Below are 15,941 nucleotides of genomic sequence, written 5' to 3' on the forward strand. Positions count from 1 at the left end.
GTAGATTTGTTGTTACTGTCAGTTTGTGTGACTGTGAGCCTGTAGTGTGTTTTTTTCAGTGTGTGTTTTGTGACTGCAGTGATTATGCTGAACATTTTGTCCTGTGGTGTTTTTTCTCTTAGTTTTGTGTTTTTGAGCTGTGACTTTGTGTCTGGCTCAGTTTTTGTATCTGTACTGAATGTGTTCAGTTCTCTCTGTGTGTGTGTGTGTCTTTGTACTAAAGCACTCATGTGGTTGTGTGTTTGTGTTTCTCTCTGTCCATTCTCCTCTCTGTAATGTCTCTCCCCTCTTTTCCAGGGCGGGGCTTTCTGCAATGACAACAGCTAGTTAATGTAATGACATTAGGTCTGCTACTTTTTAGCTTGATAGTCTGAACTTGGCCTCCTTGGCTCGGCCTTGGCTTGTTCTGTTTGGCCCTTTGGCCTTGCTGTACTTGGCTCAATACCATAATGCCGAGGTGTCAAACTCATTTTCATTTCGGGCCATTCCAAGATGATGAATGTTCTCAAACGGCAGATTGTGCCAGAAGGTATTGCTAAAACCTATTAACCTCTTAATTAAAATATTAATAAATAGGTGTGTCTGCATTCAATGAGAACTTCTTAAAATTATACATATTGATCACATTTTCACACTGGTCAGTCCCTCCAAGATTTTGCAATTGTTTTTGTGATATTTAGCTATCAAAATTGCAGATTTTGTGGTGCTACTTTAGAAATACTTGCATGGAATTTTGCTATATTTACGCTTATGTATGACAGTAAATGTGACTTTTTGTTACTTGCCACGTCAATCAGACTATAACTTGACATCAAGTTAGACTGAGGCAGCATGCTATTACAATTAAGAAACACTGCCACCTGCAGGTGGGAGTTAGCATTGCTTAAACCCAAAGTTTTAAACCACTTTTGCAGACAATTTGCAATAAATTCACATTTGTGCTTTATAATAATAATGCAGGGCTTTGTTGATTTTGCATGAATTTTTGCGGTCGTGGAAAACTGGAGGGACTGATTGATGAAATTTGGCAGTGTACAGATAAAACTTGGTTTGATTTGACTGATAAAATAATATTTAAACACACAGCTGTTCTCTTCAAGGTTCTATTTATGTGGCCCTGGAGTCCAGAGGGCCACATAAAAAGCTATGACGAACCAGATTTGGCCGCTGGGCCTTGAGTTTGACACATGTCCCATAATGCATTGCTGTTCTGCTGCGTCACCTCACTCAGTCATGCCTCTGCATCGCTTTATTGGCTGTTTATACTTCTCAGAAGGAATCTTGATGTTAGTGCATTTTGCTGAGCTGTTAAGGAGAATAAAGTTCTTCGGGAATCTCGTTTGGGTTGTTTCTTATTTGGTTTAGTTTGCTACTAATTAACTCTGCTCAAGCAGATGCTCCTCTAACGTCAGGTTCCCCATATAAAGCACTAATCTGTCTTTATTCTTCTCTTTCTTTGTTGTAATCGCCATCTATCCATCCTTCTCTTCCTCCATTTGTCTCCTCCTCTGCCTCCCTCTCTGGCATCGCTCTGTCCTTCCAGGTGTGTTTGACTCTGACTGCGAAGCGAATGGCCCGTAAGAACTGCCTTGTGAAGAACCTGGAGGCTGTGGAAACTCTGGGTTCAACCTCCACAATCTGCTCCGACAAGACCGGCACCCTGACCCAGAACCGGATGACCGTGGCCCACATGTGGTTCGACAATCAGATCCACGAGGCTGACACGACTGAAGACCAGTCAGGTGAGAATTATGGACTGGGAGGAGTTTCAGTTCATCCTTAACAAGAACTGGTTCTGAGTTCAACCAGGTTTTTATGTAGTTTATTTTATATGTAGCTCATGGCATCAATAAACAATTAGCAACTTGATTATGTCATCGCCTAGCATTTGTAAGATAAATCATATGTTCTCATTTTCTCATTAGGCTCTCATTTTATCTTCTATAAAAAATATGTTTACAATAAGTGAATTCCCAACCAGCTGCTCTAATTCACATATTAAGTGCTTTTCTCATTAGAGGAGGAGGTCATTGCTGGCCTCTGGTTTAGATTTATAAACTCTGACTGGAAACTTTGTTTTAATCAATATTTAAGACCATATAAATAGTAGAGAAGTGTTTCAAATCAACACTGACGGACTAAAAGACAACAGCACAATAATAAAATAATAATTTTACAAAGCAATGGAATTACTCTTGTTGGTATTATGAAAATCAAAATTTATCATCTGACCTATTTGTACAATAATATCTTCATTGTAAAACTAAAGCTCAACTCTGCTCTTATCATTTTTCACCTACACCTACACACACACACACACACACACACACACACACACACACGCCCACACACACACACACTGTGCATGTTATCTATCTGATTTCTAACCATGAGCCCTTGTTACTTACAAAGCGCCTAAATGTAGGTCAACAGGTCTGTGAGGACACTGGTCCCATAACAGTTAAGAGGTTAAAATAAATCTTAAATTCAGCTAAACACCTCATGAAATGTGCTGCTGGTAAAGTTTTCATATGTTCAACAATCTACAAAAAAACAAAACTGCTATTTGTCCTGTTAGTTTTAGAGCATTAAGTTCTCAAGAGTTGAGTGTAGAAGAGACTCGATAAGAAATCAGATTTTAGTTGTGTAGCAGGAAACACCCAGACATCGGATAAATTTGTTTCTTTTTGACCCTTTTAGGTTCCTCTTTTGACAAAAGTTCAGTAACATGGGTATCTCTGGCTCGCGTTGCTGGACTGTGCAACCGTGCTGCGTTCAAGGCCGGTCAGGAATCTCTGCCCATCCTGAAACGTGATGTAGCCGGCGATGCCTCCGAGTCAGCTCTGCTCAAGTGCATCGAGTTGTCCTGCGGCAGCGTCAAAAGCATGAGGGACAAGTACAAGAAGGTGGCTGAGATCCCCTTCAACTCCACCAACAAGTATCAGGTAGACGCTCAAAATAATTCCTGGACTAGGTCAGACCAGAAGCCGTGAACTCTGAAACGACTCTTTATTAAATACACAACGAAATATTGTTCCCATTCAGCTTTCAATTCATGAAACTGTGGAAGAAAATGTAAGTCCGTACCTCCTGGTGATGAAGGGAGCCCCTGAAAGGATCCTGGACTGCTGCTCCACCATCATGATCCAGGGCAAAGAGCAGCCAATGGACGATGAGATGAAGGAGGCTTTCCAGAACGCCTACCTGGAACTGGGAGGACTGGGGGAGAGAGTACTGGGTAAGAATAAACCCCAAATTAATGCCAGGTGCAAAGAAAATAAACCAAGTTAGTAAAGAAATGATGTGTGATAAATTGAAATGACACAGGAAGAATTGAAAGTTTGGAAGTTACTGAAATAGCCTTTACATTTCATTTTGGTGTTTTCAAGGTTTGGAAAGTGCTTGATATTCAAACTGTAGAGTTTTGTAATAGAGTTCAATCTAATGTTTGATTAATGCCTAAATTTCAAAAACATTATTTACACTTGAAACCAGATATTTTTATACAAGACACATGCACATGTTTCTCACTGTCTGAAGTTAAACCAGACCAAATCTTTCTTGTTTTATTCAATTAGGATTCAGAAATTTTTTTGTAACTTTATTTGTATGTTGGTTATACTAAGGTTAACATTAACATATTCAAAACGTATTTACAGTTCTATTTTCTGCCCCTTTTCTTCCAGGTTTTTGCCACCTGTTCATGCCACAGGACAAGTATCCCAAAGGCTTTTCCTTCGACACAGATGATGTCAACTTCCAAATAGACAACCTTTGCTTTGTTGGCCTCATGTCTATGATCGATCCTCCTCGCGCCGCCGTCCCTGATGCAGTGGGAAAATGTCGCTCCGCTGGCATCAAGGTGAAAACCTTTCAGTTCCAACTTTAAAGTTAGAGAAGCCCAGAAAATCAGCAGTTAAAACATTTCTAAATATTTTTCTATTGCAGTTCTACTCTTTGATACAAGTTCCAGTCCAAATTCAATTTAACTTTAATTATAAAGAAACTTATGCTACCACAAAAGACCCAAAGTGCTGTAAGGAGAAATGCATCCACTGTGTGACCAATTATTAAGCAAATCATATTTCTGAAGAGTATTTTTATTATCATCTATTTGTCCAATCATTTTATCTCTCAAGATTAACTCTGCTCTCGTTATATATCAGTGGTTTATAACATTAAATGAAAGGCTTCCTAGTGTGTTCAGCAACTTATTATCATGTCATTTTACTTTGGTAAATTATTTTCTAATTATGCCTCCTATTTTCTGTTCTGTAGGTTATTATGGTGACTGGTGACCATCCAATCACAGCCAAGGCCATTGCTAAGGGAGTCGGGATCATTTCTGAGGGCAATGAAACAGTGGAAGACATCGCTGCTCGTCTCAACATTCCTGTCAGCCAAGTTAACGCCAGGTCAGACAGCAGTAGGGCTGTATGAATAAATCGATTCGGCGATATATATCGATATTTTACGCCCTCGGAAGGTATCGATTTTTCATCCGCGAGTATCTATCCATTAAACCATAGGGGTCCATAGCCTTATAGCCTTATAGCTCTTTTTAACGTCTAGTTTGTTACAGCGTAGCAGCAAGACTCCGCCTCCCTCAGTCTCACTTTCAACTTGCGCTTAAAGTGCACATTATAAACTACACACCAGTTTTTAAATTGTGTTAATAGGCCAAGTATAACCGGAGTTATGCTAAAATTAGTAAACCATATTTTTCCGAATGTCAGAGAAATGTCAAAAGCGCCGCCATTCCCGGGCTTTTCCGATTATGTGAGAGGGAATGAGCTTCCAAACGTACAAAACGAAACGAAACATTAGATTCCTGTGTTTTTGGACATGTAAAATCTTCAATAAATAACGATGGGCTGTATTTTGTTGCTGTGAAACGAAGTAAAGTTGCGCAAGTAACCGTGACAGAGAAGCGGAAAAGAGTAGCGGCGCGAACGGAGCAGCTGCAAAAGCAGTGAGATCGCGAAATTAATGCAAATTTCGACTGGTAGCATTCACTTCGTAATTAGTTTTTAGCTTAGCAGTTTCTGTTCTGTATATAAAGGATTACCTGAAGAATGAACATGGGTTGATAACATCCGAAGCGGGCGCGAAGCGGGCGCAAAGCGGCGCTGTGTTTTGAGCAGGAAGACAAAGAGGAAAAACCCCTGGTCGGAATCCGCGGCGCAGTGAGGATTTCCATAACAATGGCTGATCGATCATTCTTATTAGCAGCAGCTAACTTCGGGAGCCAAGGCTGTTTTCCCATAGTCCAAAGGACTGCATTTGTGGCTGCATTTTTACTCCAAAATGCAGCCACAATGTCCAAAAGAAAAAACATAAGTGCAATCAATCATTTGCATATTGAGAGTCTACAGAGGCTGATAATCTCCCCACTCTGCTCCTGGATTACCGTTTAAACTTTTGAGTTTTATGTCAAATCCACATGAATTAAATGACAGAAACTAATTCTCTCACTGCATCTTTAATTCATTTTGTCCAGCTGCAGACTGTTAGACTGTCCAATCAGAGTCAGGTATTGTGTAGTTTGTGCTTTTAATCAGTTTTCAGTTAATTAAATTCAAGTCTATGGAACACAAAATGTCACTAAAATCACTGTCCTTCTAAAATCTTTCAGAAAAACGTAAAAATGCACAGAATCGTAGCGACTCGTATCGCTCAACAAATATCGTGATACATATCGTGTCATGACCAGAATATCGTATCGTGAAATTATTGTATTGCTACACCCCTAGACAGCAGGCCGACATTTATGCATCTAGTCTTATTCCATTGATGAAAAACATGAGGGATTATTTAGTTCATCAACAGAAGGAATATAATAACTAGATTCATGACAGCTGTGTTTATCATTTGGAGAAAACTGTTGCTTGAAATAGTTTTTGTTTTGTAGGGATGCCAAGGCCTGCGTGATCCACGGCTCAGATCTGAAAGACCTGACTCAGGAACAGATAGACGATATTTTGAAGAACCACACAGAGATAGTCTTTGCTAGAACTTCCCCGCAGCAGAAGCTCATTATTGTCGAAGGTTGCCAGCGACAGGTAGAGTCAACGAACATTACAGTTGATTCTAGCTGTTTATTAGTGGATCTCCTGTTGTTGTACATTTGGTCTGATAATATGAATGTGTGGAACTTTCCCTCAGGGAGCCATCGTGGCTGTGACAGGGGACGGCGTGAATGATTCCCCGGCCCTGAAGAAGGCAGACATCGGCGTTGCCATGGGGATTTCTGGCTCTGACGTGTCCAAACAAGCAGCAGACATGATCCTGCTGGACGACAACTTTGCTTCCATTGTGACTGGCGTGGAAGAAGGTGTGTGATTTAAAAACAAAGCAGGTGTTAGAGATTGGAGCAAGTAAAAAGTTGAGAAATGAACTTGAAATAAAAGCACAATTAAAATAGCTTTAATATTGTAAATATGATCTATTTTACAGGCCAAACCTTTTGTGTCTGCAAACCCTGACTAAATACTTGTCATGTTTTTGTCTTTAGGACGCCTGATTTTTGACAACCTGAAGAAGTCCATCGCTTACACCCTGACCAGCAACATCCCAGAGATCACCCCATTCCTGTTCTTCATCCTGGTCAACATCCCTCTGCCACTGGGCACCATCACCATCCTCTGCATCGACCTGGGAACCGACATGGTGAGAACAAAGTGTCAGTCAGGGAACCGATCACTGCTAGGTCCTACATTTTCCCACAGATTCAGCATTTCTACACACTTTGATGGATTAAACAATATGTTTGCATGCAGAGAGAATCAAAATATATGAGCTGTAAATAAACATAAAATAATGTCCATTAATGAGTCACCAAGAAACATATGGCTTATTGAGTGGAACTGCAAATTAGGTGCAAACTGCAAAAACAAATTTTATCATGATGTCATTGTCTGAGTACTGCCTCATTCAAATGGAGAGGTATCTAAAGAATAATACAGAACCAACACCAGTGGAGTACCAACTCTTAAAGCTTGGCTAATGAAAAGATTAACTTATCTTTGGTATGTTCACTTTTCTTTCTGAAGAATAAAGAAAACACAGAAATTGATTAAGAATATTCTTCATTTCAAGTTTAAATTTGCTCTTACAGCAGTGAATTTATCACTTTTTTTCAGGTCAAATCCGAGTCATGTAACATTTTTCATTTGTCTTTCTATATTTAAGACATAGAGCTGTAGAGTTGTTACCAACATTGAGTCCTGTTTACATCCGTATGGTTTCTACAGTTCTTGTAGTATTGATGAGGCACATGGCTTTCAGGCTCCTATTCTCACACTGATGTGAGGATGTGAAAAACGTTTGGGCAGCTGAATGATAAAATAACTTTTGTCCCTTTGCCGAAAAATCTCAAATTGAGCTCATTCACTTGTTTACTGTCGATCTGTTGAGCTGGTTATGCTTTGAACGAAGGGTGACTGCTTCTTCTGCTCCTCTGAAACTGTTCATGTAAACATTTTAGGAATTGTTTTTCTTTCTGTAAATGAAATGTTTGTTTACGTTTCCATTAAATTGATTGAGGTTTGACGAATAAACCATGTTTGTTCTGTTTGAGGTTCCTGCTATTTCTCTGGCCTATGAAGCAGCAGAAAGTGACATCATGAAGCGCCAGCCAAGGAACCCACGGAGGGACAAACTGGTCAACGAGAGACTCATCAGTATCTCATATGGACAGATTGGTGAGTTATCTTCTACCACCAGAGTTATAAAACATCAACTACATTCACACTGGGGCTACATCCACATATGTTAGTGCAGTAAATCCTATTCTATTTAGTTTAATCACTTCTGATTAACATCATTCAGTCAAAAATGGCTGCCACAGAAAGCTAACTAGCCTTCTGCTAACCAGCACGCTATGCTCTGTTTCTGCAGGCATGATCCAAGCTCTTGGTGGTTTCTTTGCCTATTTTGTTATCATGGCTGAAAACGGTTTCCTGCCGTCTCACCTTGTTGGTATCCGGCTGAACTGGGACGATCGCGCCAACAACGACCTGGAGGACAGCTACGGCCAGCAATGGGTACCAGTCTCCTCCTGCCATCTCTCTGTTGTCATGTTAGCCTTCTGACTTCTCTATTGATGTCAGCCACATGGAACAAACATGAAAAACATCACAATAACTGTAATTTTCTGATGTGATGATGGTGTGAAGGCAAGCAGCACTGAAACAGGAACATGTTCTGTTTTTCTACCAGACGTATGAGCAGCGGAAGATCGTAGAGTTCACTTGCCACACAGCGTTTTTCGTCAGCATCGTGGTGGTGCAGTGGGCCGACGTCATCGTCTGCAAGACCAGACGCAACTCCGTCTTCCAGCAGGGAATGAAGTGAGGATGAAATGATCTCAAAGCATTGACGAAAATACACCTTAAAAAATTCTGATCATGAAAAGCTTTCTTTAAAAAGAAATGGCTTGTATCCTCAGATGATTACAGGTCTTCCAGTAAATTGGCAGAAAATTCTTGTACCAGGAAGTTTATTTAACAATCAACATCAAGCAGATCTGAATCTAATGGCAGGTGAAAAATCTGGAAAAAAGATCCAGTTTTCAATCAGCTTTTAAACATTGCAGTTCCTCACTGCAGCCACATGGTGGCAGTAATAAACCAGGTGTTCTCTGACAGCATTTAGATCAGTGTTTCTCAACCGTTTTTGGGCCAGCGCCCCCCCCCCCCCCCCCCAGCCTTTATCCAGGTCCCTCACCACCCCCCACCAAAGAATTTGCAGGCTACTTTCCACTGACCATTATTTTATCATTAATATTACTATCACTATTGTAGATGTTTTGATTTTTATGCATGTTTCTGTATTTATCATCAAAAATAATTTCCCAGAGAACAAAAAAGTCATGGGAATAGAAATTATTTTCACAGGTGTCTACGAAAAATGCAATGAATGAACATTCAAGTTAAAATCTGTAGGCCTAACAGCAGCCAATCAGAGTGGAAAAAAATTCTTATTGTGTCATTTTCCATCCATCCATCCATTTTCCTGCACCCTTGTCCCTTAGTGGGGTCGGGAGGGTTGCTGGTGCCCATCTCCAGCTGGCGTGCCGGGCGAGAGGCAGGGTACACCCTGGACAGGTCGCCAGTCTGTCGCAGGGCTGTGTCATTTTCTAGTTGTTAAATATTCCACAAAATGACCAGATAAAAGATGAACAACATGCCAGTTTAAACTTTGAACTATTTGCAAAACGACTGAGCTCTGCAACATTAAAAAATGGATAGAACTGTAACTACGTTAATCATAGCTCTTCTTCTCTTCAGTGTTTCTGTCGGTTTCTGGTGGTGAAGCTCTGTGCTGCCTTCAGGAAAATGGGACATCAGAGTATCATCCATAAAATTTCACCCACATGGCATTTATTGTGCAAACCTGAGCTTTCAGTGGAAAAACTAAAGTTCCAGGTCCTTTTAATGCCATACAAATATGAGACAGAAACATGGATTGTATCTTTATAAAGACCTGACTTTTGATTATAGATTAATAGTTTTACTGGACAGAAATTGCAAAGAACAAATTTGGTTGAGTCAAATTGAAAGTGTCATGGAGTCGTCAGCCTCATGACATTAACACTGACATGAAAATTAATATTGAAGAAATAAATTTATTAAATCTAATTAAAAACATAAATAAGTGATCAGTTCTTTAATATATATTTATTCTCAGTACTACATATAGTCTTAAACCCATGGCACTTCAACAATATTATTTTACCTTTTATCTGGAAATAGTGTCTGTTTATTCTTGCCATACTGTCTCTGTATTAATTATTGCTCGAAAGGTCTTGCCATACCAGTTTATTCCTCTGTATTTACTTTAGTTTCTTAGTTTATTCTTGCATTTTGTTCTTCATTCATTTCCATTTAGTTTCTTTTGATTAGCATCAACCTCTCTTGCTTTATTGCTATGTCCACTTTAGTTTCTTTCCTGTTGCTAGATTTACTTTATCATTTATTGACCATCAGTAATCTTCACTCATCACCTGCTGCACCGCCTAATCGTCATGTTTTTCACATCATGTGTTGATTTTTTCACTGTTCAGCGCCGGATTCTCTGTTTTTATGCCATAATTCACATCTAGTTTTATGTCTCGCTTCTCCTGTTTCAGAGTTTTGCGCAATGTGCGCCTCTTTTCTTGTTTTTTTTTAAGGTGCAGGGCGGTCGGGAAGCATATCGATGACGAAAAGGCAGACTGACATAAACCTTTTAAAACAACGGAAACAATTTCTGCATTCTGATTATTGAAATTTTAAAGTGCTGTGTTGTTCTATCACCCCCGTTTCATACTGGACCACTTACAGCTCCTTGTTAACGCTATAAAATGAACGCTCTCTATCGTGGTATCACCCATGGAGGGATTTCTTTATTTAAATTGGTTCATTTTTCAGAGGGATACACAGTCAGGATATCGTGATTTTAGCTACCAGTAGCGCCAAAACGGAGCTGCGCCAAGAAGCTAACAGAAGCTACAAACACTGAATAGAAGAAGAGCTGCCATCGATACAGTTGCAGCCAAGCATGATTTAATGTTACACAATACAGTTTTACCAAGTTGCTCAAAATCTAAACTGGCATTGTTGTGCATTTAAGGTGTAAAGTTTACCTTCGACCAAACGCCCCCCAAAGACATCCCAGCGCCCCCCTTTTGTAAAAATGTCTGCCAGCGCCCCCTGCCGTCCTCTGAACGCCCCCTGGGGGGCGGTACCGCCCACGTTGAGAACCGCTAATTTAGAGCCTGATGAGGATGTGATTACTGAGCAAATTGAGACGAGTCCACACTTTTATTTTTTTTTCTGGCTGAACTCTGGGTTCCTCCTTTCTCCTCTGTTACTCTGGATTTCCTGCTACCTCTTAAATTCTCCTAACATTGCATATTACCTGTGATCGCTCAAATTGTTTCTCCTTTGTTTGTTTTGCAGGAATAAGATCCTGATCTTTGGGTTGTTTGAGGAAACGGCTCTGGCTGCGTTCCTGTCCTACTGCCCCGGGTTGGACGTGGGGCTCCGGATGTACCCACTCAAGTAAGAAACCTACACTACACGTTCAAACCGGCAAAGGACAATAAACTCAGATAAAGGTCATTTGTTTCTTTAAATCCAGTTACTATATTCTTATTTCTCCTCTCCTACTTTATTTTAGCAGCTCAGTAAGGCGTAGTGATTTTCTTTTTTTAGTTTTTGTTCTCCCCTTCCAGGCCCGGTCTGTCCCGATCCGCTCTCACCCTGACTCTTGTCTCTCCTCAGGCTCACCTGGTGGTTCTGTGCGATTCCGTACAGTTTCCTCATCTTTGTTTACGACGAAATCCGAAAACTCATCATTCGCCGAGACCCTGGAGGTGAGTTCAGACCCTCGGCCACTTTGATAGCAGAGGCTCATTTCAATCATGAACCTGAGTCAGTAACTGGTGGCTCCCTCTTCTTCTCCTGTCCCTTTCTTCCTCTTCTGTCTCTGCAGGCTGGGTGGAAAAGGAGACTTACTATTAAATCATCAAAGCATTCTTTGCTTCTATCCCATCCTTCCCTAAACTCGCCCCTGCCTCTGTCCCTGCCTTCCCTTCTCCATCCACTCATCCTTTCATTTTCTCTAAAATACTAGAGAAATTGATGTTTACTCATCCTTCCATCTTTTCTTCACTCCCCCATGTTCATTTCTAAACTAAAAACACAACTGCCAAGACAACGAGAGGACCAACAGCAGAAGGGTTGAGGATGGGGGAGGCGCGGCCTTGTTACAGCCCCTCCCCATCCTCTCCGTCCCTCTGTCCTTTTTTCTATCCAAAGTCTGTACAGCACTAATCTGCCAGAGCCACAGTTTGTGCCGACATCGTTCCTCCACTGCCGGCTTCAGCCGCTCATCGTTGGCGCGCTCGATATTCCGCCGCTGCTCGGTGCTCCACAAACAACCTGATCCACGAGTTAAAAAAACCCGACTGTTCCTCCGCAAACCCAAGGCAGCTCCCGCGCCCGCCTCCGGAGCGGAGCGGACGTCCCGTTTCTGTCCACCTCCTGGAGTCGAACGGCCCAGATCCAGCTGCGTAATCACTGCCATTCCTCCCCTCTTCCTCCTCTTCCTTACTCACTGCCGTCCTCCTCTTCCTCCTCTTCTCACCAGTGAGCCAAGCGCTCACCGACGCCCCCGGCAGGGTGGAAGAAAGGCTCCTCCCCCCCATCCCTGTATTCTTCTCTGTTAATTGTTTTCTAATAGATGACTGCGTGTTTTTTAAAAACTCAATTGTTTGTAAAAGTTTTGTGTTTTTTTTCTTTTTAAGTTCAGAGTGGGTCTGAGAGCTGCTTGTTTTCATTCGGACATGACAAAGCACACCGTCCCTCCTTATCCCTCTTCTTCTTACCCCCCACCCCTCCCCTCCTGTCGATCTGTCCCAGTTTCTGTCTGTTTGTGAACTCTGTGGAAACCCTCCGTCCTCCTTAAACCCCGACCAGATCTCACTCCTGTTCCTTTCCCCTTTAAAAAATAAAGAAAACAATCTTTCTGTGTCCTAGGAAAAAGATTTCTCTCCAGTTTCAGTCTTTAAATCTATGGAAAATGTGGAATAAGGCCCTGTATTTACAGCAGATGAAAAAGAGAGTTAAATTAAATAAAAACAGAAGGATATCTCTTGTTCAGCTTGATCTCCAGTTTGTTTTGTGTGGAGTTATGTCAAAAAAATGGGAATAAATTCTGTGACCAACTCTTACATGTGGCAGCAGTGTCAAGTTGTCTCTTCTTCTCCCTCTGAGTTTCATTAAGTCACAATAAACAAGTCGGGACTGAAAATGCATTTATTATGATTCCTAAAGAATGGAAAAACATCAAATGAAATAACAGATGTAAACCTTCATTTCCTCACCTAATGAAGCATTGAGGAGGAATCCTGGAAAACTCAGAACCCACATTACCTGGATTACATTTATATATATATATTAAAAAAAAAATTCCCTTCTCACCCTCCGCGGGTGGTCTGTTTCATCCTCTGAGCTCGGGTCCTCTACCAGAGGCCTGGGAGCTTGAGGGTTCTGCGCAGTATCTTGGCTGTGCCTAGAACTGCACATTTCTGGACTGAGATGTCTGATGTTGTTCCTGGGATCTGTTTTAGCCACTGCTCCAGTTTGGGGGTGACTGCCCCGAGGGCCCCGATGACCACAGGCACCACTGTGGTCTTCACCTTCCAGGTCTTTTCCAGTTCCTCCCTGAGGCCCTGGTATTTCTCCAATTTCTCATGCTCCTTTTTCCTGATGTTGTAGTCACTTGGTATTGCTACATCCACCACAACGGCTTTCCTCTGTTCTTTACCCACCACCACAATGTCCGGTTGGTTCGCCATTACCGGTTATGCTGTGAATGCAGCATTGAGAACGATCCCTATATAATATATATATATATATATATATATATATATATATATATATATATATATATAACAAACTTCAGATGCCACATTAACCTCAAAGGGAGTTCTTGTTCTTACAACTTCATTAATTATCTTCTGAATTTTATCTTAAAAATAATCATCCCACTCATTCAGTTATGGTGAAACCTGGTCAGAACATCTTTTTATCTTTCATCTGTGTTTTTAATCTCCTTTGTGTAGAAAAAATGCTCGTGAGATAAAAAACCTGTTAAAAGTAACAGCTTTGAGCATCATCTCCCAGTTAGATCATTGCTTTTGAAAGACTAATACGAGTAGGTACTTTGATTAAAAAGTTATTTGGAAAATATGAAGAGACCAAAATTGCCTGTTTTTAGTTGATCTCAAACCCTTTCAAAAGGAAATGAAAGCCAGGAAGTTGGAAGAAAACAAATTACTGTTTGGATAGATGAAAGAAAATCCAAAAGGCCAATAACTCAGCTAATGATCTGCTACCGAGTCATCAAAGCTCCGCATTTACCTGCGAGTACAGAAGTAAACAAATGAACTGGATAAAAACTGGCCTGAAGAAAACCAGAGACACGTTTATGGTCTAACCTGTTCGTTTTAGCCAGATGACCACATCTTAGCACTGGGTTCCCACTGTGATGCACGGTGGTGCAGGCGTCATGACAGGGGCATGTGTGTTCCATAGCAGGTGATTAGGGGTCAGTTTGAATCCATCAACATACCTGAAGAGGTCATTTTAAAAAGCGAATTTGTGTTTTTACGGAGTAAAGAACCCAAACAGGAAGTCAGCAGCCAGTCAAGTTCTGGGCCAAAATTCAATTGGAGACCTGTAGGGAGACGTTGAGCGTATGGAGGAACAGAGGAACGATGGCCAGTATTGACTTCAGACATTTTCACAAAATGCAGCACACACAATATTTTCAATAAGCTAAATATTAACATGTATTAATAAATGATCAATGAATACAAACAGAGGATGTTCCAATCAGGGATGTTCCCTCAGGATGTGGCATTAATCAGACCCCTGACCACTTCCAGGAGATTATTGACAGACAGACACATTTTTTTCTCACTGTCTGAAGTTGAAGAATAAACTTTTCTGTTTTGGGTCAGTTAGGATTACCAGAATTATTTCTATTTGCTAAATGCCAGAAAACTTAACAAGGACTTTTTTTTTTAGATTTTTTTTGTAACTTTCTCAGACCAGTGAGGTGGATAGTGAGTGTTAGAGAAACATTTTAAAACAGAATGTAGAAAACAATCACAAGATAATATTTTTTACTACATTTATATCATCTGTTTCCTCCAAAGTTTTCAGGAAAAGCTTGAAAACTTTGAAAATGCTTGAATTGTACTGTGGGAAAAGTGTACAAGTCCTGGATTTGTATAAATCACATCTTATTTTTCATTAAATCTTAAAATCTATAAATCACTATTAGAAGTTGATTATTCAGGGAAAAGTCTAGAAAGATGATCCCTAAAGTTCTGGTCTGGTTACTACTTGGATATAAATAAAACCAACATTTTGGCCTTTGCTGTTTGTTTCATCATTTTGCAGGTCAAGCTGTTCTGATATATCCGCCATTTTCAAACCAAGACGCTTCATTCTTCACTACTTTGTTAAACACTCACCTCAGTGTCTACATAGTTAAAACCTGTGTTTTAATGTCTATAATTAAACCATCATATCACGGTGATCAACTGAACAACCAGCAGACCAGAAGGCAGCCATGTTGGACCGTTGAACTGAACGCTGGCATTCATCTAAATTCTTAGAAACATGTGGGTCACCTGCAGCTGTGGTCTTTGCCCTGGTTCTTCTGAGCAAATCATGTTTTTTTAAGGATCCCTTCACTTGTACAAATAAACACACACTCAAACTGGGAGCACTGGTGTTCATGTTCCATGAATACCATTACAAGGCTCACAGAGCAAATGAGTGCTGCTGCCCAGTTGACTCCCAGCGTCGTAACCCAGGGAAATGGGTCACCTCCTTATACTTTCTGCTAAAAACAGCAGAAATATGCCATATTTTCTATTAGAGCTCAGCTGCAAGTGGTTGGAAAGTAAATCCTGAGCCAGTTTGAGACATCTTCTAATAAGACTAAAACAAATATGAGAACCCAGTTATAAAAGGCGATAAAACGCCCTTCCTCCCCCAGTGTGGCTGAAGGAAAAGGCCGTGCAGATAATGGAAGGATGGATGTCTTATTAAGCACATTTACCATCCGCAGGAGGACAGAAGGTCACCTGTGTGATGTGAACTTTCCTTCTGATAACGATCTTTGACTTAAGCTTTTGCTGAAAATGTCTTCCCGACGTGCTGCTCTGTTGGAAATGACAGATAAATGTAGATCCCATCTCTCTCTACAACCTGAACCCCCACCCAGCGCCCAAACGCGGATCTTTAAAACCTGCTTCAGTTTTAGAAACAAAGAAAAATAAAAAACTGACAACAATGGTGCTTCAAAAAACCTCAAAAGGACAGAAATGGAGGTGAAACATCAGATATAAAGATTTTCCTCTTCAGAATCAATTTTAA

At 40.7% G+C, this 15,941-nt stretch overlaps 1 protein-coding gene across 1 annotated transcript in view; it reads left to right on the plus strand.

Moving 5' to 3' along the window:
- Positions 1-12,718, plus strand: part of atp1a3a (ATPase Na+/K+ transporting subunit alpha 3a) — a 32,801-nt gene extending 20,083 nt beyond the window's left edge. Inside the window, exons 10-23 of the mRNA XM_008422837.3 lie at positions 1,544-1,742; positions 2,701-2,945; positions 3,046-3,238; positions 3,687-3,862; positions 4,279-4,415; positions 5,912-6,062; positions 6,166-6,334; positions 6,515-6,669; positions 7,580-7,703; positions 7,900-8,045; positions 8,221-8,351; positions 10,944-11,045; positions 11,268-11,359; positions 11,479-12,718. Of these exons, the coding sequence (XP_008421059.1) occupies positions 1,544-1,742; positions 2,701-2,945; positions 3,046-3,238; positions 3,687-3,862; positions 4,279-4,415; positions 5,912-6,062; positions 6,166-6,334; positions 6,515-6,669; positions 7,580-7,703; positions 7,900-8,045; positions 8,221-8,351; positions 10,944-11,045; positions 11,268-11,359; positions 11,479-11,507 (2,049 nt within the window). The 3' untranslated portion in view covers positions 11,508-12,718. The remainder of the gene's footprint in view (positions 1-1,543; positions 1,743-2,700; positions 2,946-3,045; positions 3,239-3,686; positions 3,863-4,278; positions 4,416-5,911; positions 6,063-6,165; positions 6,335-6,514; positions 6,670-7,579; positions 7,704-7,899; positions 8,046-8,220; positions 8,352-10,943; positions 11,046-11,267; positions 11,360-11,478) is intronic.
- Positions 12,719-15,941: the final 3,223 nt, after the last annotated feature.

This window comes from Poecilia reticulata, chromosome 11 (genome assembly GCF_904066995.2).
Source record: "Poecilia reticulata chromosome 11, P_reticulata-male-v2, whole genome shotgun sequence".
Taxonomy (NCBI): domain Eukaryota; kingdom Metazoa; phylum Chordata; class Actinopteri; order Cyprinodontiformes; family Poeciliidae; genus Poecilia; species Poecilia reticulata.